Source organism: Ptychodera flava, chromosome 14 (genome assembly GCF_041260155.1).
Source record: "Ptychodera flava strain L36383 chromosome 14, AS_Pfla_20210202, whole genome shotgun sequence".
In the NCBI taxonomy this organism is placed as follows: Eukaryota; Metazoa; Hemichordata; class Enteropneusta; family Ptychoderidae; genus Ptychodera; species Ptychodera flava.
Window position 1 is genome coordinate 18,982,751 of NC_091941.1, and position 27,684 is coordinate 19,010,434.

The following is a 27,684-nucleotide window of genomic DNA, read 5'->3' on the forward strand; positions in this document are numbered from 1 at the left end:
AAGCAAAGCTAGTGGATTTAGTAGTTTCAAAGAAGGCCTTTGCAAAGCAGGGGCAAAATATCGTAACAGCTTACATATGAAAATCCTATGCTTTATTAAGCATACTGGTTTGTAGCGCCCTATGATGGGGAAACTACTGGCAAATGTTAAGCTACCTGGCCAGCAATGTCAGAAAATGTTAGATCAAAAGAAGAGACAGTTGGCCGAAATTGCGCATGCAAACTTTATCATCATGCGAACAAAGTTCGTTTCAATCTTTAGTTGTAGAGGCTGATGGAGAGTCAACTTGTCTGACATACTCATTTTTGCCGCCTTTTGAACTAAAAGTGCTTGTCTTTTTCTCAAACAAAGCATATTTTCCATGATAAAAGTTTGCATGAAAGTGTTTACATTCGAAGGCAAACAAAGATTATCTAAGACTGAATTTCTGCTCCAGAGGTATTAATAAATGCAAAATATATATGTTTGTTTATGACATATTACAAGTCTGAATGTTTTGTGTGCTGGAATAAATAAAATGCTCGGATGTAATATTACATCTCCTTGATGTTTTGGTTATCCAATATAGCATAGAAACAAAGAGGTTTACACGAGGTTTTTATTAAAGCCATGCTGGTCGTCATTCTAAGTGAATTCAACGAAAGCAATCGCGGTTTCGTTAAAATGTACATCGCATGGTATGTTATAGCAGGTTTAGTCCGTAAAAATTTAAGTTGCAATCAGCACGCTATCCGACTCCATTTTTCAAATATTTGTAAAATGGACGCATTGGACATGTTAGACCTCACTGGTTTTAACCAACTTGACCAGATGGGTGACATATGAACAAGGCAGAACACTGGTTAAACTGGAGGTAGTCAATATATGAGAGGCGAATTGCTTTTCATTGCATTCGTTTCACTGCATTGCAGCAAAGCTTACATTGGAATCTATGTAGTACTTAAAAATTACTGAAATTTTATTTTGCTGCTTCATTGCTCAACACAAATTTTATCTTTCTTTGCTACTGCCACTGTATGACCAGACTGTTTCTCTATTTAAGGATGTAAAAATTCTCCAGTTGGCTTTCGAAAAAACAACAAAATGTATTTGCCTTGTGTGTAGATTTTATGAAACTGTGTACTTCTTGGATTGCCATATATTTCTAACTCCTTTGATCATGTAATATACCGTCATGCGCCTATGGCCTTTGAATTCTTCCACTGTAAGTTTTGTTCAGCCTCCAAACAATTTCAGAAACGTCAAGATTCATTTCCTGGTATAGTAATGTTATTCACTGCTCTTTCGTACTCATCAAACATCCACCAGCTTCGATATGCACGCCAAAATTCATGATTTTCACATTTCTATGATTCACATTAGAGTGAAAGTTGTGCCAAGTAAGCACATCTGCGTTATGAGGTGCCGTGACCAAAGTGCCAGTAGATAAAGACAGAAAAGGGAAATGTTCGTTGTCATCACTACCAAGCTCAGAAACAAAATAGCTCACTTGCGATGAATCAAGACACTTCACAAGTGATAGATATATAATCATTTGTAAAAGGCCAACGAGCAGTAATTTTGAATTTTGGGGGATTTTTTGTGTGTTTATTTTGAAATTCGGTTTCTCGTTTAACCCAAAAATCATATCGAAAAGCGTAGTCTTCAACTGTCACAACAACCTGCAGGAATGCAATCTTATACACTGTTGACAGCTGGATTTTAGTCGGGACAAGAATTCGTTCTTTGCAATAAGATTCCATATAATTGTACAAAATATGTAATGTTTGGAAGCTGGTACTTTAAATTTTAACATGCTTTAGGGAGAAGCAGAAGAAAGTGTACCTGTCTTCTAAATCAAATTATAAAATATCATCAAAAGGTAGACACCACGATCAGTGTCATAAATATATGCAAGGAAAGATCGCGATTTTGAAGGTATATATTACAGTACTCTATCACTGTTGATAAATTGACTGTTTCGAACTTGAGTGACACGTGGTACAACACAAGGACCAATGGAGACTGCAGAGGAGACAATTATTAATTAATTCTACGTTACAAGAAATATTTGACCCTCAACAAAAGACATGATTGTAACGTCGCCTATGGAGTGACGACATTCAAGGATGGGATTTTGATGCCACTTATATTATTTTCTTTGGTCACCTGTCGATAGGCATGATAAAAGTATCACGGCACAACGACAGCGGCAATGCCTGTGTACTTTGTGGACTCAAATTACTGTTGCAAAAAAATTACACATACAGCCCGCTTGTCACTCACTGGCTGCCCTACCAGATAATACTTTGCCTGCGCAGGGACGTAAAAATGCCGCCGTGACGTCATTCGTTGCGTAATAGGATATTTATCGGTTCAATCACGGAGATACCAGCTACACCTTTCTCGCTAGTCATATTGCAACCTAATTTAGTCGTAAGTGGAGCGCGCATGTGATGGATAGATTAAGAAAAGATTCATCGTACGAAAATTTGTACATCTTGACAAAATCATGCCATTCTCGCGAGCCAGAGCATAATTTCCGCTCCGCTGACCTACGCAAAAATCAAGCGCCAGTAGCGCTAAGCTGTTGCTGTAAAGAGGCATGTGGTTTACGACGATGAATCATGCCTATCTGAAGACATGAATTACATTGACCGATCGACCTGATATATTATATAAGGTGTATTTACAGTTTGATAACACGTGAGAATTCACTCATAATGCTCAACAGGCTGTAAATGCGATTATGTAGAACTTCGTCGTGAAATGTTACCGCAAATATCAGTGAGGGAGGCACACGCAACGTATAAAATGTTACTTACTTTCCATCACCGAAGACTTGGCAATGAGCAAGTACACCAAATAACCGAAAATGCCACGGTTTCTATGTAGTTCTTGTTGTTTGGCCATACCCTGCTCTATAGCTATCGGACCCTGCCAGTCTGTCTCATTATAACATCACACGGTCTCTTTCAACGCATGTGCGACGTAAAAACTTTCCTTACCTCGTTTGCGTGTACATTCTCTATGACGGCACTGGACGCTACTTCCATGCCTTGTTCATTGAGGCTTGACATAAATACTTGATAAGCCGTACACTCTGTATAAAGTGGAAGAAAAAGAATTGATTTTAGTGATCATAGAGGGCGTTTCGACGAAACTTTCGGGCGGCTACTGTGCAGCGGCTCGGAAGGCTGGTTACAATTTACGGAGACTAAAATTAAGACTATTGAGTAGCGAATTGACGGTTTTGAAATGTTTGTATAATAATACTGATATTCAGCCAACTGTAAGTTACAGACTTCCGAGGCGCCACACATTGCCAGTATAGCACTTTTTTCTTAAAACAATGCCAAAGATATTGTGTAGTCTACAACTGAAAAAGAGCTCCCATCAGTGCTGGCCAACGGGCATTCACCTCCCTTCGATATCGTAAAATTGATCAGTACACAGATAACCATTAGAATAATGGACACAGTACGGCAAAACGCAGCCGGCCGGATTGACAATACGTGCGCCCAAGCTCGTCTTTGCAGTGATTTTTCACTTTCGTTGCTTCATTTTATGTTAAAGACACGGTCACTCTACGGAATTCTGTAGAGTGATCTTGTGGTCAAGGTTAGAGGCGTTCTTCCACATAACTCATGTTGACAAGTTGAAGAAGTCTAATATAGAGGTGCGGGGACCACCTGTTGATTGGTGTTTCGTCAACGTGGTCGTTCCTCGGCCATTTACGTAATGGGGTGTGTAATTGGGCGTAACAAACGCCCTCACCATTCGACAATTTACCATTCCGTTTCACTTGAAAGCTACCAAAGAAAAGTTCAGACGAACGGTCTAATCCATAATCAATTACAATCTGTTACAGTGATTAACAAGCAGCAAAACCTAAACCTTGTTGAAAATCGCTCATTGTCCTTCGATAACGGGTCCACTATCCCTTTGAACGCGTTAATTTTGTTTTTGAAGTTTCAAATATGTCGCATGAAAACCAATCACATGACATAGCATAGTTGTGGGTGTACTGGTAATTGGTGGGCTTACCCTGTAGATCTTTACCATTCGTCTTTACCATGCATTTCGAAAAAAACCATCATTAACTTATGTTCAATAAGAAAAAAAATTGAATTGAGTGTTCTTCTGCATTTCATTATCTCATGGGAGACAACAAAGCAGACGCTTTTATCATGTTTCCATACAACCGTGGAAATACTTCGTCAATACCCGGTGACCCCAAAAAAAGAATACTTCACACCGGCGGATGAAGTTATTAAACCGCATCCTCGTAGAAGTCGTTGCCAACATGTTTGGTTTGGGTGACGCAAAGCAGGCAACATATTTGAACTGTCTCATTCCATTATGACCGTTTTACGTCAGCTATTTCGAGAGGAAGTGCCAATTGTTCTTGTCCACAAAGTTCGCACTGGTAATATTTGTACGCCACTAGTCCTTGACTTGTGTGCCGTACCATTTTCATATTATGCAACCTTGACAAGAAGTCCAAGTATTCACAACACACGCCATTTCAAGAAGGCGTTTACATAGGGAAGGCGTATAAATAGAAGCAAACTCCCTGTCTGAAACGTCAAGTTCGATTGGACAGTCTTGGTGACAGCCTTCTAAACTTGACATTGAGAGTACAGCCCGTAAAATGGTTTTGTATCTCGGCGTTCGACAGATGTGTAGATTCTCATAACCATGTCGGGAGTATGGCCCAAAGTTCAACGAACGTTTTATCAATTTTAGGATCAGATAGCAGCCTATATTCCTTACTGTATTACCTGACGTCACCAGGTATTTCACAAACTGATACTAATAATCATTTAGAGGGATTGATAAGGATACAAATCGTTTAAAATTTCCCCTCTCACCATGTTACAGGTTTGGTGTTGTTGTTTTTTTTTCGTGTCGACCCTCTTGACATACCACACGATATATGTCATACTTTATGGTATGTGAGAGTGTTTTGTCTCGGACGAGGGATATTGAGCACAGTCTCATGCAAATTACCGATCTACTGTTTTTTTCCCACCTTGACAGAATAAGCAGCTCACGAGTAGGTTAGGGCCAAAATTTTGCCGAAAAGCAGGCATTCGAAGACTGGGAACGCCAAAGTTGACAGCGTACTTGACGGGACAATAGTGACAAAAAATAGACCCCATTCCATGGATCCGTGCCAAGGCCCATCAACTTCCCGTGAGCATGGAGGTAGTAGTACTACTTCCATGCCGTGAGGGACTCAACAAAAGAGGGGGGTCAAAGACAGACACGTGTGGCAGGTAGCTACTAACGCAGCGCACGCACGCTGGTATGGAGGTCATGGAAGACACCCTCCTTTCTTTTCATTCCATTGAACAGTCTGGCAATAACCTTTGTAAGATGAAGTCAAGACAGACCGCCACCCATTCAGTGTGTGCTCTATTGCTGCATCCGACAACAAACACCTCCAAACTTTATGACCTGTTTACATATACACGTACGCGTAAGTGAAAAAGAGAAATCAATCGAGCCTGTGCAAAGACACTCTACACGGCAATTCGATATTGCAAACTTTCTCATATTTATTTCGCTGTTTTAACTAGCTGGTTCTCGCGCCTTCAGATTACAGCCTTTTTATTACGTGCATTTTTAACCGCCCCTCCTTCCCCTTTTATCGATTTTCCTGTTTTGTTTTGCATCTTGTGATTATATTGATATAGATATGCTGTCAAATGTCCCCGCCCTGCCCATTTTTCTGTCTGCGTCTCTTGCAATGTCCAGCTCTTAGAAAACAGACTCTATGTCAACGACTTAAGGACGCATTAAAATGAAGTAAAGAGCGTCAAAAAAACTTGTGTAGTCTACTTTCCTGACCAACATGACTTGAGTACGGAATGCCGAACAAGAACGCAATGGCCTTCTCAGACCATGATCAAACTCTGCTCCGAAGTCACGACGCCAAAAAAATATCCGAACATGGCTGCTGCAGGCGAGCAACTTTCGATTCGAACGCTCTTTAATACAAGGTCGAACACGTATCATTTGTTTCTGATCAGCCTCAGTGAATTTTTGATCAAAATTTAAACACACATGAATACAGATATCCACAGATATCGGCCAGTTTGCACAAGAGGCGTGTTTCAGGCCCGACATGTTAGGTAATGGCGACTTAAACCTCTATGCTGTGACATCATTGAGCGCTCCAACACCGCTTAATGTGTTGACTTACTCGAAGTTTGAAGTTGACAGATAGGATCGTACGCACTGACTGCGATCTAGTTGCCTGGTTGCAATCGCTAACCCAAATCTTTACTCAAGAAGTTAAAGTGAGGACGCTTCCCCCTTTGGACATAAAAAAATGTATCCTCCTCCTAAAGCACACCGTAATTACCTTTTTACGAGTTCTTTAGCGTTCTACCTATTGCGTAACAGCCTACAGATAATCCCATTATAAAAATTTACACCACAGTTAAATTTTCGCAAAAATATATGAGATATCAGGGTTTTTTTTATCGGCGATGGTCTTATTCTGATAACGGGTAAATCAACAATGTTAACTTGGTGACGTAATTGGTTTTCGAACATCGCCATCCTACAACTTACGTCTTCATTGTTGGTGATAATCAACATGTGCTACAGACATTGTACAATGAATAGTTGTACCAATGTAAGCACCATACTCCCAAGTGCCCCGTCGCTTATTTTATCGCGATATTAGTATTTCAACACCAGCCATTTATTTCTTTCATTCAGCGCCACTTGTTCAATAGGTACAGAGGAGGGGTGGGGGAACGTTCACTTCAAGAAATGGAACTACCGATATTTAGCAAATCGGGAGACTTGTTTGGTTTTGCTCTCTCACTGCACGCCGGCGAGAAACAACGAATAACTTGTTCGGCGTCAAAATACAGGGACCATAACAAAGGGAACCTGTGGTTGTTCAGTACTAGTTTCCTCGATCATCGACTCCGTGAACTAACACAATACAAATGCCTTCTTGGCACGTCTGTAGGAAGTAGCTCGCGTAACAAAGGCCACTCTTTTTTTTTGACTGGTGTAACGAAACACTCCACTCCACAATGGCGGACCCAAAGTAACTGCCGTTCGTCCCAGTTTAGACATAATAACTTCTTTGTAAACTTTAGAGTGGCGTGACGTGTTCCATCCTGATATCAACTCGATATTTGCAAACGGCTTTGATCTTGACATGAACTTCAATAGAGTCGAGGGATCACTTGTCAAATTTATGGGCTTAGATGTGTAAAGTTAGATAAACTTATAATGGTACAACATGTCGGACTTGACATACTTGAAGATAAGTGACAACATCGCGTGATTAGCTAAAAAAATCCGCAGTCTCATTTATGATGGATTTAGGTCGGCCTATTAAAACGACGACGATGGCTGAAGAATATGAAGCGATGCGGCGCTAATACAGTATTCATGGGATGTCGCACATGGGTGATATGTCAAGATCTGTACAACCTGCACCCGCATACTTGCCCTCCGCATTTCCCCCCATGTCAACCACCGCTCAATGTTGAATATCGAAGGTGAACCTAGATATCGGTGGTGACTTTGAGCCCCAATGTCGTAAAGCGGTATAGTAGCCACCTTGACCAAGACCGTACACCTGTCGCCAGCACACGCCTAGCGGTAGGTGTGTCAATGGAGGTAGCGCCTCGAAGGAATGCAAAAAAGGAGTGGTCAGTTGACAAGGTTAAGAGATCGGACCAAGCTAACCTGTTTTTCCGTCTTACCTGACAAACGAAGCCGGACTCTTAACTTCTGACTCTCCTCATAGTGTCATTTAAAACCCGCTTGCACCTGTGTCACCCGTTTTTTTCGTGGAGCTTCCTTTTCTCTGATGTGCACCAAACTTTTGTTTCGCGCGAGTAGGTGCAGTCGGATAATCAGGTTGTAAATACATGCATAGTGTTGGGGGTCACGTGACCACACGCTTGGAGAAACAAAGCTGGGGTTGGCTAATTGGTCGCGAAATTAGCGGCAAGTCACTTCAGAGTACTTAAGGAGGCTCACACCTTTATCTGACAGGTCGCCTGTTTCTTACACCAGAACTTTGGTCTGACCCTTGGTGATAGCTTCCACCGTTACCGAAAGAAACGCCGAGGCCGAGAGACGGGAAAGAAAATGCACAGCCCGGCTAGCTCGCCGTCGTTGAGTATGCATGACTACGTGTGGACTATGCTTTGATCTGGTCCTATTAAAAGCTATGGTAGAGTTGATAATTTCAATGAAAATCACTGGAGCAAATCTTTTGGGTCAAATCTAGATAATCCGACCGTACACACAGTCTTCATAAACCCCCGTGAGGAACTCTGAACCCAAGCGAAAATTCATCATTTATTTTCATTTGGAGATCGTTGTTGGCTTCGTTGGGTCGTCGACAGGTTCAAATCCCCGCTAAAGTGCCCAACGTGTGTGAAAATGCACGGAGAGTTAAGACTATTTTGGTTGGGCTTTTGGATTTTTCGATTGCGGCATGCGGTTTGGTTATGGGGGCATTAATATTGAAAATAGTATGAGTAATTTTGACCAATTAGGGCCTATCCTCTTGAATTCAACAAAAGCGCATGTCACAAATTACTCTAATATGAGCGGATTTGCCTGATATATCAGATACGACTTCCAACTATCCAACGCGGCTCTCATTCCATCGGCAGTGAACATGATTGCAAAATCGGCCATTTTGCCCCACTTCATGTGTACCTTTTGGCCGTATACCCCAGGCTAATCACTACCACCCCATCATACGGTTGACATCGCGTTCTTTAAGTTTCCGTCTCCACCGTTTTGAGGAAGATTACTCGAAGCTGCTGAGGAATTTTTTCCAATTGGGGATGCACCGAAGTAATCTGATTTGGCCGGGGAAGGATTACTTTCAAAAACATGTATGCAGGGTATAGGTGTGTCGACCACTGACGTTCTGACAAAAGTTACAACACGAGTTCAGTGATGAGGGTATGCTTCAACCGTGAATCTTAGATAAAAGCGTGCAACAGTCGTTGTTAAAATAAGTTTTCAGGTGCGTAAAAGAGTTCAAGCACGTTCACTTTCTTTGCGCGTTTCAGATAACTGGGCGAGGTGGTGCGCTGTCGTAGTATGAGGCTCTGCATCACCTCTTGCGTTTTGTAGAAACGCTGCATCGTTTCGAGTTCGATGCCTTTGAACGCTGACGATTAAAATAAAAAGAATCTTCCATACCGTCCCCTTTTCATTACGGGGTCTGTTAATTACCATTTCAAGAGACCAGCCTACGCTTAAACCATAGTTATTCAAATTTCCAGTGTCTGATTGCATGTTCAGAGTTGGATATTTACAGATATCTCTATTGTTCAGGGTTTCTTTTCAAGTCGCTGTTGTCACGTGTTCAGCCTGTGTATTTTCCCCACTCTCCCCGAGGGCACCCAGGACTTTGTCGCAGATATTTGAATCAAAATGGCGGAGCGAATTTAAAACAACATACTTCAACGAGGGACCATTCTTGTTGATTGGTGTACTGTGTCGACCCGTGCGACATGTACATGCCAGCGGAGAGCATCGAAGTGAGACAGGGGAATCGAATTGAAAGATAGTTTCCAACTTCTTTACTCGTAGTTCATAGCTGTCGGCAATAGAGCTGTTCAGTTATTAATGGCCGCAGTATCGCAGATATTTGTGCTTATCGTGCATGAATGTCGTTTCAGATAAAATCCTGATATAGTGCCTACACTCGCTAACTTCTCCCCGCAGGAATGACGATACATATTTAGCGAAGCACTCTGTCATTGAGCCCTTGAGGAGGCCGAAAAACGAGGTCAGTGATGCCATGCAATGCCCTGTCAAAAGTACAAATACACTCAGTTTGAAGTCGGACAGGCTCCCCGAATTACTTGCAATAAAAGCTATTACAACTACCCGTTGCTTTGTGCTGAACGTCCATGAACGATGCCGTGTTGGACACCAAGACTGCGTGCCTCACTTCAAGTATGATAAAATACAAACCAAAGCCTTCGGTTGCTTGAAGTTTTTATACATAATCATTAATAATTGCATTTGATAGCCGACACGTTATCTCAGTGCAATACGCTTGAAATGATTGAAACATTCCAAAATGTCAACGTGAAATATTTTGCACGCTACATTCAATGCAATAAATGCATTCTATGGCGTACTTGCATTCCTCTTCGTCCCTAGCAACAGTAAACGCCGGTATTTCTTATAAAAACTGACCCGATGACCGTCGGTGTGAATCAACGAAGACCTAACGATAAGTTACGAATCACGAAAATGTAGATTAATCAAAGGTGTGTTAATTGGCAAATGTCTTTGTTACAGGTGGTGTAAGATTTGCAAATCGTAGATTTTTGTCAGGAACAAACATCCAGGACAATGAGTCACGTACTGAAACGGGAGCGAATGCAAATATTGAAATATTGCGGATATTTGAAAGCACACAAGGACCCTAATTCTACACGGTGAATGTATGCGCTGCGATGCCAAAACGACGGTGTGAGTTTCAGAGATCTCCTTGAAAAAACCTTTGAAGCAGTAGAGATAGAATTGAATTGTGGGAAATCTCCAGTAGAAAGTTTTTCATCAAGGTACAAATAATGGCCGTTGTGGCCGGTCACGTTTTAGAGTGGTCCGCCGCGATTTGTGAAATTTTTGCCCAGAATGAGCACATAAACCCTGACTTTGTAATTTAATTTACGACGTAGGGCCAGCGGTGAAGCAGAAGGGTTTTACTGGGTCATCGGTGGCTCGTTTCGCCTGTTGTCCGCAGTTCGTAAAAGCAAAGCGCGACCTTGGCAGCGTGGTGACGTCGTCGTTTATCACGACACCATATCAGCAGAAGCATTTCGCAGTTATTTACACTTGGTCCACACCTTTATGGCCGTCGATGACCATGCTGTCGTTGTGAAGCAGATAACGTTGGAACGCACATCGTGAACTTTTTTTTTCGATATGGGCTAGCAGATCAGCTGCGGCGCTGAAGGTGTAGACGGGAGCCAACGGCAACAGGTGGCTACGTGCTCAAAGTCACGAACTATAGGCGCGCGCATACGCAAGGAACGATTGACCCAAACATAGCCTACATGTATACAAAACACGATATGTGTAATCAATACAACTTCCAACGAGATGATTGCAAGTAGCTCGCTCTGTTTAGCGCTTTACCAGTAAACGCTAGTTACCGATAGCTACAAAGGCAAGCACACTGCATCCAGATTGTTCATTTCCGTGTCACTCGCTGCGAAACTAGTTTTAACGTCAGTTCGCAAAATGTCCATGTGAACGAGCGATTCCCTAGACGAAATCATTACACGAAAGATATTCAAGCTGTGTATTGTATAGATTTTTCTCAGTCAATAATTGTTGAAGGACCGTGATTTACACATGCTTTGCATTGTCCAAATAATACTAATCAAACAGCAATCTTCACCCGGGGTCTACATGAAACATTTATCACGACATTTATTGAATCAAATCAAAGCAAAGCGGCATTTATCCCGACAAACACAAAACGCTTAGGAAACACGTCTACCATGTAGGCAAATGACACAATCTCCAAGTATGATAATACCAATTAAAAGTGCGCAGGGCTCTTATTTGTTTTAATCCAAGCGAGAACAAAGCGTGGTCGATATATGTTAAATTTCAAAAATGGGTAATTTGATGTCGTGTTTCTTTGCAGGTGGAACGATTGCTTACCAAAAGCCAAATGGTGGCGTTCAACTTATGTATTTATAACACTTTGACTACTGTAATTTTCAAACCGAAATATAAATGAAATAATTTACCAATTTTTGTGAATTTTTCTTTAAGAGTTTTTTTCAGAATTTTGGACCATATAGATATCACATTTCATCAGCTACATTTTACCAAAATTTTGGCACAAATCAGAAAAAATATTGACTGTGGTAAATTTTATAAAGGTGACAAAAATAGACTTTGGCGATCAAAGGTATAATATGAACTTTGACACGCGGTGATATCCAACTGAAATGCCCATGTATAATAAATTTACGGACTTGTTGTCAACATGTAAATACCACCAGATAAATCAGTGTTAATCTTCCACGCAAATATAACAAAAGGTTGTATTTGAGATCAGCGGTTTTACGATGTGGCCCAATGATGCTTACGCATGATGATGATCCATGGAGTAAAATTTAGTTTACCACTTTATAATTCACCTCATCGATACCAACAAACCTTACGGTCCTGGGCGCATATGAAATGTACAGGAGTTAAAACTCGTACCTATATGCTTAAAAACACTTTAACCGCGAGACCAGACAACAATCGCCAGAGGAAGCACCAGCTTTTTACTGAGGAGATGACGTGGGTTATGACGCTTGGAAACCCCCAAACACTTCACAACGAACGTTTCATAAACCAACATCGGGTTCTTAAATAGTTGAGAGGTGCAAGTGTGAATTTAAATCACAAATAAAAATTGAGGCGTTATTTTCAGAAGTCAGAAGACTCTTTCGCAATGTGACATCCCAGGCTGTTTACTGCACTGTGATTATCGAAACATTCTAAATTGTTCAGTTGGCAAAAATACCCCGTTCCTTTGGCGTGCAGATATAATACACAAAAGGGAGTTTTACATGAGAGAGAAAAAAACTCGTGTTATTTTAGGTTATACATAAAGCGGATTGAGCTTTTCGCTCTGTTGTCCGGGGATTCAGCATGACGTAAGGCCAACCCGGTACAAGTTGGTACACACCCCTACAAAGGATGAATTTTCGTCTTTAAAAGGCAAAAGAAACGGCAAATCTGTCCCCCTTGGGACGACCGCAAATGTGTAAGAAAATTAACCAACGATCACTGGGTATCATTTTGGTGTTTCTGTAATAATGGTGATAATGTCCCGATGATAGCGAAGAAACTGTCAATTATCGCCGACAAAGGGTATTAGCCCAACCCCATCATCCGCTGAATCCTTGCACAATTTAAGAAAAGGGGATTTAATTTCAAAGGACATCTTTTGACCGACTGCAAAAGCTTCGCTTTTCCTCTGGGCTGCCCTGCTGTTCTGTGTACGTCTTTGTACGATTCGCACTCTGAAAAAACAGTTTAAATGACATTTAATGGCTGCCTACGGGAAAGAACGACGCAACCTGCAAAGTAGAGTATCGACAGACGGTTTTTGTTGTTTAGCTTTTGGTGTAAAACGCGTTTCGGTATTTGGCAACTTTTCAGCGACTACGTGTTAATTATGAACAATAGACGCCATCGTAATGACAATGGAGTTACCGATGATGCCTGAAAAAAGGGATTCATTGTCTGGTACTCCAAGAACACGATTTCTTATTCTTGTCGAATGAATAATTACCGAGCGGGTATTGCGTCGACGCGACGCTGACAGACATACTTCAACAGGATTTGTTTGAACGATAAGACGTCTCGCTGAAAACAAAATCAAATCGCCAGCGAGAGTTACTATTCCGCTCACTTCGAAGCGAGCCTGAAAAAAGCCAATAACAGACGAAATTCTCGACATTTCATGTACAAGGTTGGCGCCAAATTGCCATCTTGTGAGTCGACCATATCATGAAACCACAGCGTCTAGCTGATGCAAATGCAAACGCCTTCAAGAGCGATACCAAGAAAGAATGCCCAATCTGGAAGAGGTGGTATGCGTACAGAAAAAAAATTCCTGTGCACACTTCGCCGTAAATCAGTGGCAACTATTATCACAGATGGAGCTCTCCTTTTCAGCGTGCAGCCTGTCAGATTTACTTGATCAGAACAAAACAAAACAAACTTTAACGTGGTCACCGAAGCGAGCACAACATTCGCAGTTAGTTTTAGAGTGACTGTAAGTGAAGCTGTTGTTCTTTGGAACACCACACCACTCCCAGTTTATCCATCCCATGCGGGGACCCTCAGAAGTGCCCGGGTTTCTTGACCACTGGACATTCATATGATAGTGGATGGAATCGAACTGCCTATAAATCACTACCCTGAAAGGCATACATACTCCACGGCTATGACGCCTTATATACTTTTATCTAGCAATTAGCAACTCTTGCGGAATCCGAGGTAAAGATATAGGTAACGGTTATGAAGCCAACAACAGAAGAAACCCTTGCCCCGGCAGACGTCTCTCTGCAATGTGAAGGTGGTGTTACCCGTAGCGTCGTAGCCGTCAGCGCTACCGGCGTTCACTCAAAAAAAGGTATCTGACACTTCTGGGAATGCGAACTATTCAAAAATGAACACCCTTTCCAATTTACCTGTCGATCGGTGGAGCGGAGACCACTGGTAAATACATACCTTGAAAGCTCTACCTGTTGACAAGTAAGAATTCCAACTAAGACATCTTTCCACCTTTTCGGAATCGCAACATGATTGGTATATGGCACGGAGATCTCGTCGGCTCCCTGGTGACGGGAAACTTTTACGCTACGGCGTACAACTCCATGCGCCGAGCAGGTTACACCTTGTCTGGTGGAGTTGGCTATACGATTGTCCGAGGCGGCCACCTCCCTAGATTCCGCAACTATGAATGGAATGGCTCGATTGTTTGCTCGTTTACAAATAAAAGCTCCGATTGGTTGATTATGCAGGCCAACCTGTGCAGCTCCCATTTCACGGGGGCAAAGGTAGCATTTGGTAGCTCAGCTCATTTAAATTCATGTGATCACAAAACAACCTTGGAGGGTTTTAACATACAGTGGGGGAGGGGGGGGGAGAGTAACCGTTCCAAAGACACGGCGAGAAATAGACAAGTGAAAACGCGGGAAAGAGACAGCGATTTGAAAATTCTTGTAATCTGTTCCCGAAAACTGTATATCCTTTGTCATGGGATTCCACCCACAATAGGCGAATCAAGAGCCAGGCAGGTGATTAAGTATTTTCGGATTATATTGAGTGAATTTTATAGACCAAGAATCGGCCATTCATCATTACAACGAAAGAATTATTGTTGTGGCCCAGGCTCTGCTAGCTACAGTATATGATACGATTAGACGTATTTCAGAAATAAACGCCATGTGTTTGGGGGTCAAGTGATAAGGCTCCAAAGTGTGATTGAACTGTGAGTCTGGCCATGGAAGCCTTCCTTAGTGAGTCAGTGAGTCAAGAACAACGCTCTCAGGCATTTGGTTTTCCTTTATTAAAAGTCGACAAAGAGCGTCTCTATGGTAACAAGGAAATGATGCGGAAAATAAGATGTGTGACATCAAATGCTTGTGTGCCTAAACAAGACTTTTTCCATGCAATTTAAGTTTTTGCGCTATTTAAATTTGGACATCGTGAACGGGCCTATGCGTCGAAATTGCCACAAATGTCGCGAAGAGTGGTTGCGTGTTCATTGCAAAAACTATTTGCAATGTTTGTTTGTTTGTTTTCTCTTTTCCATTGCGAATGATGTCTCAATTCACCGCCGCCATCCAGCTCCCACTGCTTGGCGAGGTGGAACTAACAACAACACACCTTTCAAAGGAATCGGAGTAAAAAAAGACGTAAGGTCATATGCAATGTTACATAATGGAAGAAAAGGGGTACAGGAATAGACGAATGACAATAAGTTTGTACTATTGTCAGCATCTATAAGCTAAGTGATGTAAGCAAGGCGTCTCACGCTGCAGCGCTGTCTGGTTCGCGGAGTACGCTCTGACTCGCTGTATACAATATTGGCGTGAAAACGCCGTCGATGTCGAAAATGTCAAGCATAAAGAGCAACAAAGCAACCAGAGTGATGAAGAGGACGCGAGTTCATCCACGTGATGTGCAGTGCTTCGTTTAATTGTGTTTCCCTCTTTTTCATTGTGCATCGCTCCACTCCTTTCTCATAACGTATGTGTAAGTTCGCAGTAAAAAGTACCGAAGAATGTTTAAGTTGTATAGCTGCAGTTGACCGCCCACACGTCGGAACTTGGAAAATAGCCAGGAATAACGGATGGAAAGGCTTCATTCCTTCGCTTTACATTTGCATGCATATGGTAGCTTTGTGATCACGAGTGCTACCGGCCCTCCGTTAAACAGTGAAAATCAGCCCACGCAGAAGACCCGGAATTCCGCATCGTCGATAGCTCTCCCTCCATTTCATTCACAGCATCACAGTGACTATACGATAACGCACAATTTGGTATAATCCATCATGTGTCTATACCTTTGTCTTCGCATACCGTAGCACTCCCGCATTGTTTTAACCATACTCGACGTTCCAAAATCTACCCCCGTGGTGAACGCACGCCTTTTTTTAGAGTTTAGTGGCCGGCAGTGACCCTTGACCGTACCTGTTGAATGGTCATTCGTCCTTGTCGAGCGCGAAAACGCGTCGTGCCTTCCGAAATTTTGTTCTCGACAATATAAAGGAATACAGTAAATACAAATTTCCGTCTCAAAGTGATGTTGGTAAACGATACATACTTCCCGTGGAAATTGTTCACCGAGAAGACAAACACGTTACCCTGACCAAAGAATATGTGATGAAAAAAGGAAACTTTTAGAGGGCCTCTATTTGGCGTTTGATTAACCGACATTTCAATTTAGGGTTCAATATTTGCCTATGTTCATACATTTTAGCGATGGACAGGTGTTTCCATTCCATGGGACGGAAATTAAATTGTTCCCTGTGAGAATTATCGTTTCATTTCTTCCTACCCAATTAAGATATGCCATATCGTGTACCTCACAAAACTGTTTGCGGACACCGCATTAATTAGATTGCATGAGTTTACGAGCGCTCGGAAGAGCTCAATTTACTAATACATTAACGAAAAGGAAATTTAAAAAAGCGCAGAATTGACGATTTATTTGAAAGTGTCTGGCACTTACACTGTAGCTAAAATGCTCCTTACAAATTGTATTTGAGCATTTCAACGTAGACAGTAGAAGCGAGAACTAACTCGTGAAGCCAGTGACTAAAGTTCGTTTCGGATCTTGATTGAATTAAAATTTCAATACCACCCATCCTTGGCTTTTTTCTCCATTAAGATTCCTTCTCATCAGCGGCAGTTGAGAATCCTTACCAAGAACCTGTCTACCAAGCACCGAGTAACTTCTGATTTATAGTGGGACTCATACGGCAACGGATGGTGCTGAGGGTACAGTCCATTTATTGCAATCGACCCCGTGTCTTTATGCAGTAAATAGAAGTCAAGACTCGAGACTCCAACAGACTGAGTCCTGACATCATAAACTTATGACCTATATACAAAGTTAAATTCTCAACGCGACGAAATCGCATATACCCATACAAAAGACAACCGCACTCATTTGCATAAAAAATGATACTTGTCGTGCATACATATATGATACATACATACATACATACATACATACATACATACATACATACATACATACATACATACATACATACATACATACATACACACACAGTCCGGACTGTGATAATACATACATACATACACACACAGATAGACAGAAAGGTATTTTTGAAATGGAGCCACTTTAACGAAGCACGCCGGGTATTCTTTCGAAATTTGGCAAGATTGTATATTTCTCACCACAATGGCACGCCTGTGCGTCACACACTCTAAGACTAATGTTTAACCGCATAAAGATTAAGCAGGTTCATTTAATGGACATTCTGACGTCAATTTAGAGTAGCAATAAATCCACGTAGACATAAATACTACGATATCCTACGACACTGTTTTCTTACAGATCAGAGTAATTCTGATGCTGATTTGATAAACTCCACACAGTATCCCGTGCGTATACGGCGCTAGTCTATTTTACTTCCATAGCATCTGAACAGTTGAAACGCTTGATCCGTCTCATGCCAAATGCTGCAGTTAATTGTACGTTAGTACAATTTTTGAGACCCGCGCACTACCGGTCAGTCGGTACGCTTTAGACCTTTTTCAATAATTTTGTCTTAATTACCAAAGTTCTTTCGTTTCCCCCGACCATTATGGAAATATTTTATGTATTAAACTGTCTGTCTTCCGCACCACTGTCTACAGTCTATTTTTATCTTTCAGTTAGTCAACATACATTAGGAAGGTTTCATCGTCGCGAATGATTCGCGACATATCGTATGGCCACTTGTCGCATGTAAAACTAGGTAAGGCCAAAGTGGGCAAATTCGTGGATTTGCGTCCGCGCATGCGTAGGTTTTCGGAGTTTTTACGAAAAAAAATGAAAACCATTATCGTAGAACTTTTCGTCTCTGACGGTATTCTGTAGCAAAGCTGAGCCATGACTTTCACCGCTGCAACACTGTTCCTTATCCAGAAGTCATATTACAACAATTGAATCACGTTGTGTCCTCTGGAAGCCTATAGTTACATGGATGTATAAAGTTTTAGGAGAAATACTCAATTTGAAAGCATACTGATTCGTGAGAAAAATTTTTCGTTCGTGTCGTTTAACCGATTACCCGCCTACCATTCGAATTTTTGAGTAGGCGTAAACACAGAATTTACTCGCTTTGGCCAATATGTCCAGCGGCACAGAGCTAGAATATGCTCGCTGAGAACTCTACATAAATTTTTCTACAAAACTTTTGATGGCTAAAAAGGCATTGTCAGGAGAAAAGACGTTCGGAAACCGACCTATCAACGAACAAATTATGTCATTTACCTAGTATTTGTCTTTCACGGTGCCCTTTACAATCGGGTGCCCAGATCTCACGATATGAGAAGAAGGGTAGCTGCTCAGGATCGACTGTTCTACCCTCCGACACACCCTACGGACCAGGTCGCCAGTCGTGTCATGCTAACGATACCTTTTCATGTGTATATGGCGGGAAATTAGGCCATCTTACGTTCATTGAGTTGACATAATAACCGAGTTTGAAATATGTTGAATATTGGACTGATCACAGTGCCTATACCTGGTCACATGCACTGGGTTATTTACGTGAACGAAGTCACGGGAGATGCCCGAGGGTGTTGATGCAACGACCCTGCCAACACATAACCACAATTGCGTAAGTATTTGTTGAAGATTTTTCACACGAAAGAATCGGCACGTATAGGGCCTGCACCCACAAAAATCTTTTTTCCCCTGTGTACCAGTGACTGCAACCCTTGATTTTGCTAGACTTCCAGAGGTCGAGATAAAAACGGGCATAACTGTTGCGGTGAGTTGTGTGGATTTGTTATATTTTCGCGCAAAAAATATTCAATTCTTTTCAGCAAGCGAATTACATCAATTGCTTTGTTGTTTCAATGCGTCTTTCTTTGCCTTGGCTGATCTTTAGTCTTCCCTCTCGAACGTATATCTTCAGACGCGGATGAACAAATTTTTAGGCTCTTTCCCGTTCGCCACAATGTTGGATTTCACTACACGGCCGAAAGAATGAAGCCAACTTTGCGCAAAACTCTATTCTGTCCACTTTCTCATCTCAACTGACGCTAACCTGATCACCGATATAATAAAAAGACGACGCCGTTTCCATCGGGAACAAAGATGTTTCAAGGTTTCTATAGACAAACATCCCTAAGCACCGTTCCTTGTCGAAATATTTGAAATATCTTTGTCGAAAATTAATCATCGTCACAAATTAGATTCTGTCTTTCAACTGTTTTTACCTGCTTTGACGTTCTTTTCTGATGTACTGAGAACTGATGGCAACAGGTAGATGAGTAACTCCGTCAGAGTTCGTTCAGAAAAACAAAAACAATAATAGATAGATGAATAAATAAATTGTTTAAGTCAATCAGACTTCAACTTTGAACCCCGGCCGTTTTTTTGGTGGATTGAAGTGGACCACCACAGTCCTCTTCCATCCACCAAACAAAACAACAAATTGCATTCTTGTAGGACAGTGCATGAAACGCATGGCATCGTCACCTGATGCAAAGAGTGTGTAGGAGTGGTTGGACTTGTAAGGTTTATCACTGGGAATAGTGAGAATGGTTCAAGTCGATTGGGGGCGTCCGAGATTGGTTCCTCGTGCACGGCGTACGTAATGAAAACTATGAAACGGCGTACGTGATTGGTCCCGGATGTATACGACGTGCGTGACTGGCTGGCGAATGTGATTGGTCTGAAGACAGCAGTGATTGGTTTCATGGGGACAGCATGAGCGATCGGTTCAACGTAAATGGCGTGCATGATTTGTTTCGACGGGAATCTTGTTACCTTTTAATCTATGGTATATCTTCTAAAAGTTACAATAAGAATTTAAAAATCTGTACAGTAATCTATTTTAATAGAAAGAAATAACCTGTTACATTTTACTACTCATTAAACAATACCCAACAAGAAAGAGTTGATAAAAAATTAAGGATCTGGGTGTAATGTTATTTTAGCGATTTGAGTTTTTTTCTGCTCATGTCTCTACCAGCATCAGTTACAGTAAGCTTTTCGCATGCTTGGTTTTATTAAACTTAAGCGCAATTGTAATACTTTCTCCAACATCAACTCCCTGAATTCACTGTATATTGCTTATATAAGAAGTATTTTAGAATATGCGTCTGTGATGTGGTCTCCTTGGCAAAAACAACAACAGGACATAGAGCGAGTCCAAATGACATTCATAAAGTTCCTTTGTTTCAAAACCAAGCATCCTTACAACCGAAATAATTATGAAGAATTGTGCCAGCGTTTTAACCTTTCGCCTTTATATCATCGGAGACGATTTTTAGATACTATATTTTTGTACAAATATGTCAATGATATGTATGATTGTCCCCAAATCATTTTTCGTATTAACGTAAATGTTCGGCCTCATAAAACTACTAGAACTCGCACTGTTTTCAGACTCACGGTTAGTAAACTCAATGTTTTTAAGTACTTCGCTCTTAAAATATGTATGGCCACTTTTAAATAAATTGTGCACTTCTAACCCCGCCATTGATATCACTTCATCTTATGGAAGTTCCAGACGCATGCTCAGAATGTCACGCTTAAAATTGTAGATAATTTTAATGGTTTCATAAAGTTAGTCGTCTGTATGTTGCTTATTGTTTTATTCATTTATATTTTATGGAGCCTGTAAATGTGACTTGTTCCCGTTGGTCTTCTTTGAAATAAATAAATAAATAAATAAATAAATAAATTTTAATTGCCCTTACCATCATCATTAATTTCAAAATTCACAAAAAATTGCTTCACTACGCTATTCCAACATGGTTTCTAACCCAATGATATGGTTTTTTATAGTATACCATCTGCACTACTAAAGCCTGGGACAATGTTTTGACGTTAACGTTACGGGTGCCACAACATTGTGTTCGTAAATTCCAACATCGAACCCAGTATGAACCACGTTATTGTCAAACTTATTACACGGTCGGCCTCGAACAAACGGTGCCATTCTGAACTAACCAGCTCCTTATTCACATGGGAGCAAGTGCACTGTGTGCTTTATGTCTGACGAACTGCATTCATCTCAACGAAGCTATTCTCATTCGATAACCCCATCGGTGATTTCATGCCAATCGCCGTAATATCCTGTTAATCTAGCAAAACTGCGACGGCAAAACTACGGTCCCTCTATCACATGGTGGAGGGAACTGTCGTTAAACCATGGTTGGGGAGGAACTTATGTTAGACACAACCCTCTCCTCATCAATATAAACCTACTTAAGGTAGTATGCGCCTCGAAAGTGAAAGCTTTTTTCAAACTTTTCTCAAGGAACATTTCAACAATTTTCTTTAAAAATCAAGACTAAAAATCAGGGGTCTCCGTGAAAATTTTGGCACTAGAAATACAAATTAACCAAGATTTACCGATTCTTGAAATTCAAAATAGCCGCTATCCCTGCGTTTACTCTATGGAGAAAAATAAAATTTTCGATTTTCGAAAAACTAAGACGGTGAAAAGTTTTCTTATACCAAGAGCTTTAAAATGAACCCCCATAAGTGGTAGATCAGAAAAGAATTGTAAAGTTTTAGACTCCAAATATCTGTCCCCGAGGCGCGTTCTTCCTTCATAAAGAACTTCCCGGTTTCTCCACAAGAGAATTTCGAAAGATGGGTCATCCCATGTTTTTCAGCAATCCATTCATATTAATTCATATTATTAACCGAACAAAAGAATAATATTTTCACCAAGAAAAATACACAAATTATGCATTGTTATGCAAATTGGTCGCCCTTTTGATTTGGAAGGCTGTGGAGAAAACTGAAAATATCACTTTCATTAGGCCTACAACTCCCGCCCACAATCTCGTCAAAATTAAATAAACACTGATTACACAGCGCGAAAAACACTCATCTCATCGAATCAATGGCATAGTTCTCACCGAACGACGTCACTCATCTCACGAAACCAACCGCGCTCTCTCATCATCCAAACCACACGGCTTCCACGGTACAGCCTGCTTACCATCGAACTACCTAAAATCATTACCTTCAAAAGTTGTCACTGCATCGCGCCGCCCTCCGGAATTATATTTTATTGTATGATCAGAATTACTTTTCCCGTGAAAAAATTGACCACTGGTGTCGTTCAAATCAGGCCATTCACATTCGTCACACCAAATCCTTCGAATTGTACTCAGAAAAGTATATTAAGGTAGTATGCGCAACGAAATTGAAAGGCGCCCACTTTTTCTAAATTCTATCAGTTAGAGAACTTTAAACCACATCTTTTCGAATTAAAGATAAAAATCAGGGTCACCGTGCCAATGTTGGTACCAGAGAAACAAACTACTTTAAATTTACCAACATTTGCAATTCAAAATGGCTGCAATCCCTGTGTTGAATCGGTTGAAAAAAATAAAAAAAATAAAGTTCGATTTTCACAAAGTTACGCCAATGAAAACGTTATTTACTCCATGAGCGTCAAAATGAACCCACACAGATGGTAGGCCAAAACAGTATTCTAACAGTCTTAGAGTCCGAATATCTGTCCCCGATGTGCATTCTAACTTAAACAGTACTTTTCGATAACGAAATGTAACAGCATTGATTTTTCAGACATCTGTCTGGTCAAAAATATTTAATATGAGAGTGATTGCAACCATCTAAGTGACCCAGATGATGACCGACAACGTATGAACGGAGAAGTCAAACATGGCAACGGAATGTGGTTGAGTGACTGATAGCCAAACTTATAATAGGTACATGCTCACTGTACATATACATCTTTACACAGCCATCGCAAATTGTCTGAGACTTTTATCTAACTGCTCACTGGTTTGCCGAGCTGGTGCATATGACTGAACCATGGACCATACACAATAAATCTATATATCATGCGTCGGATAAATTCTTCTCAAACTTTCTGAGCTACCCTTGCTTACTCAAACAAGAACGTGATTGATGTGACAATAAGCTTGCATATCAGGCAAATATAATAGTATAACAGAGATTGAACGAAGTAACGGTCATGTACCATACTCCGTTGATAGGGAAAACTTGTGGCGATATTGAAGTTTTACATCACATTTGGCCAATTACAGAACGTCACTGTACAATTAATTTATTATTTTAATTGTGTTCCAGTGGAGCAATTCCACAGACCTTTATCGATATTAGGTACTTTATGAACTTTGGCATGTCTTTCTCATGTGAACACTAAGCTTACATCCAATCAGCCCACAAAAGTCGTCTAGTCTTCTCGTGTGCCACTGAGTCGACGGAGCTCCGTCCATAGAATCCCCGTGACGAAGGGACTCTGATAGCTGTTAGAACCAACCTACCCTCATCTAGCAGGTATCATACAGCCAGCCTTCCCGACCTGCTAACGACATAGCAACCACGGAAGCTACTGAACGGCTACCACTGATCACAGACTGGCGTCCTCAACTATACGTCGCTCCAATCCAGACAGCAACAGGGCGCTCTTTTCCCGGTAACCATAGTACCCGGCCACATTTGCTCGAGGACCAACTGATTAGTAAAGTTTTGTTTGTAAGTGAAATTTCAATTTCCTATCGGAAACCGCTATGCATTTCCATCAAAACAGTGTTCATTATATCAATTACATACCCTGAGGCAAGTCCAACTACATACTCCATTGTTTTGCAAACAATGAACTCTTCAAATCAAAGATTCGGCTACAGTGTTTCATCGGTAGTTATTTGCGCAAACAATGAACTCTTCAAATTAGAGATTCGGATACAGTTTTTCATTGATATGTGTTTGCGTAACACCTCTATTTCATTTCATCCAGGGATTAAAATAAGCGATAAAACCTGCTGGACCAGAACTGCTGGCCTATGGAATCCAACTGCACTGTTTAGCATTAAACTTCATGTACTTCCTATTATCAACGACAAAATCAATACTTTAAAACACTGGGAAATGACATGATGTCCTGCCAGTATCACAGATCCATTGGCAATATCATATACTGTTATTTTTATAAGGTTATTGACTGCTTAGAGAATCAGACAGTGTGCTATGCCTGCAGCATAATTCAAAGTCATTTGCATGTCATCAAAAGCATAAATTGGTACTAATACTCCGAAATTAGAATCTCTTTCAATCTAAAATACATAAATATTTGTAAAATATGGGGGTCATTCATACAACTTCAAAAAACAGTCGGCTACAAAAGACGTCGTATTTTTTTTTATCTTTGGACGGCATCAAATTCTTCAAACATTTGACATAACTTCATGTTTCTTGTTCATATATCATTTCTATGATTTTTTTAACTTTTAATGGCGTTTAACGGCGTTTAAGAAGTATCGCTTAATCACAGAGTGACACTTTAGAGAACAATTTCAAGCATGTAACAAGCGGCAATATTCGTCCTTTCAATTCCCTCTACGACCTTTCCATTTACATATATGACCCCTAATACACACGTATAATAAAAGGATGATCATTGTAACAATTTTGATAACATTGTCATTGATTTTATTCCATAAAACTAAAATATTATCTTACTCCTCCCTTAAAGTCTTAAGAAGTACAAACTATTTCCGCCAACACGATTCATTGGGTATTATATGCCTTGTTATTGTTGAATGGCGAATGGATTCTAGTCTGGACCAGAATACAATTGTGAAATACATCGGACATAACTCGCATATACTTATGTTGAACTGCTATACTGTACGTTACAGACAGAACAAAAACACTGTAAATACCCTTTTCCTGCCAAGTCCATATTTCACCATCAAGTCAAGATGGTTTAATTAATGAAACACAACATATTCCATATGGTGTATTTAACATAATACTGTACATTTGAAGGCTGTTAAAAACATAAATACTGTAAAGTTGATTTTTTTGGACTAAAGATACTATAACATACCAAGCCAAGCGGGTGAAAATACGTCATGTTTGGGCTCAATACCGCTTTTTACTGACTTGGCTGATGGGGAAGTAATAGTCTTAATACTGTCTGGCAGGAAAAGGGATACATAAAAAGTTAGGGCTAAATTAGCTGTAAGTCCAGTTCTGGAGGAAGAAACGTTCAAACCAAAAATACTTCAAGTTGCGCTTAATCCCTAAGTGAATCGATCGAAGAACTAATCTCACTGTTACAGTAACGTATAGACAACGAATCGAGCACATCGACGTTCTACGTTTATGAACCGAAATAATTTTTCAAACACTGAATAACGTCATTCCCTTGGTATGTGAGCACAGTCCCCCTCCTTATGAAGGAACAGTGATTTAAGACATCGAAGGACCTATCCTTATAGAAGTCTTCTGAACCGATCAAATAGCAACAGCATTTTTTAACACTCCTACTGGCTAGACACACACGACCTGCAGCGCTATATAAATTATCCGTGGGGAGAAACGCCCGCCATGTTGTGTCTTGTTGCGCAAGTTATAATGAAATTTATGCGACTGTTGCAAATGTACAAAGTCGGAGACTTGGTCTGTCATAGAAGTAAAAAAACGTAATCGAGGTTAGCCTTGTAAAACCTCTGCGGGTCAGATGATTGTATCTTCACTGAATGTATAATATCTAAATATGCTTTGAGGAGGAGTTCTTAACAGGAAACTGCTATTGACATTAAAAGCAAAAAATATTGAAAGAAAAGTCATCAAAAGCTACAGCGGCTGGCAAACTTTATTTTGCCAGCCGTCCGATCTCAACTTATCCCTCACCGACCAAACGTATTCCCGTTAGAGGATGCTGCTGTTCTGCGTTGTGACAATGATTTTCACTCACGGATCGTGCTGCATTGCGCTTTTCACATACAATTCAGGCACTCGCTGGTCCCACAGTCATGAAACCACGATATTAATAATTCTGCACTGACTGTACACTACTCCAAAATCGATTTAGGGCCCATCCTCGCCCGGCGAGGTCGTTTCACTGGGATCATTTCAATGAAGGAACAGATTTAAAAAAAAACAGGCCTAAATCAAACAATGTCAAAACCTACAAAAGGAGATTACTTGCAAATTCTCCATAAATTAGATCATGCATGAACCCGGAACCAATCAGAATTTTCAAGAGAAATGTCGGTCCGACTCCAAAGAATTTACACGATTTACGGTCGTGAAACCAGTCTGTAAATGAAACAGGTGTGATATGTCACCTTTAACCCTTTTCCTGCCAGACAGTACCACTTGCCCATCACAGTGTCAAGTTAGTAAATAAAAAAGCGGTATTGGGCCAAAACCATATGTATTTTCACCCATTTGGCTTAGTCTATTATGGCAGCTTTAGTCCGTAAAAAATGTTTCTAGTATCTATGCTTTCATGGGCCTTCAAATATTCAATATATCGATCAAATACATCATATTGGACATGTTGTGCTTCACTAGTTTTAACCAACTTGACCCGATGGTGAAATATGAACTTGGCAGGAAGAGGAATAAGAGCAGCAGGTCTCCCCACGAACCATTCCTTCCGCACTAGCTTTACCATGAGGAACCAAAAAATGAGACCACTGTGCAATATCTATGCAGAGCATATTACAGTCTTTATTCTCTACAGAACAGATCCCGTCACTTCAGTTGGACAGTCAACATCGCCCAAAAGATCCAGACCATGGTCGTTTCCGTTGGAGCTACACATAGTACCAGAGGAAGAAATAAATGACTGCAATATTCACAAGAGACTACCACGACGTCCAACTCTGCTACTGAATGACATTCGAAAACGGGAAGCAAAATAGGATTTAAATCACCATGCACCAAAATAGTGCAAAAATCACAATGACAGCAAAACAGTATACTAGTAGTTCTTTCAAAACTCTCCATCGCCCTGAAGGAACCAGATACCTCTTTTTCGCGGGAAACAACACCTGCATAGTGCATATAACTGTCTCCATGAAAGTGATCTTTCAAGATAAGAAGACCACATTTAGCACTGTTTAAAACTCGGGAGTCATCGAAAATGCAACTAAATTATCCCCCACAAACTATACATCGTTGACCCATCAAGTGCGTTCACGCAATGAAAGCATAAAAAGTATAGTTGCTGTGTTGGAGTAAGCTTCTGTGACACCCATAGTTCAAGAAATCAACAATGCGGTATGATAAGAGCGTCATTCACACATATATAAGATGTTTACTTTTTCGCAAAAGTTAACATAATCTTCCAACTTTCATTTTGGTTCATTAAACTGGTATAGATATTTTAACGCATCGTTTGGAGGAAAGGTTATCCCCGCGTGCCTCGTGCACTGTGTAATTTCAGTCCATTAGGGTGATTCCGCTGTGCGGTTGTGATTATGGGATCGGTGAGATTTGTTTTAACATACAATTTCTTGACACTTAACTGCCCCTCGGACAGGTATATGTCCCATAAGCAGGGCAACAAGGCCGTTGTTGCTGACTCATCCGACCACGTTGTTCCTCGTTAATGCGCACTATGGGACTTCAAACCGTCGACTACTCGTCCCTCGGGAAGTT

The 27,684-nt window shown here is 40.8% G+C and overlaps 1 protein-coding gene across 1 annotated transcript in view; it reads right to left on the reverse strand.

Annotated features, from left to right (window-relative positions):
• LOC139149634 (uncharacterized) overlaps positions 1-27,684 on the reverse strand; it is a 35,835-nt gene that overhangs the window by 4,061 nt on the left and 4,090 nt on the right. Inside the window, exon 3 of the mRNA XM_070721470.1 lies at positions 2,988-3,082. Coding sequence (XP_070577571.1) covers positions 2,988-3,082 — 95 coding nt within the window. The remainder of the gene's footprint in view (positions 1-2,987; positions 3,083-27,684) is intronic.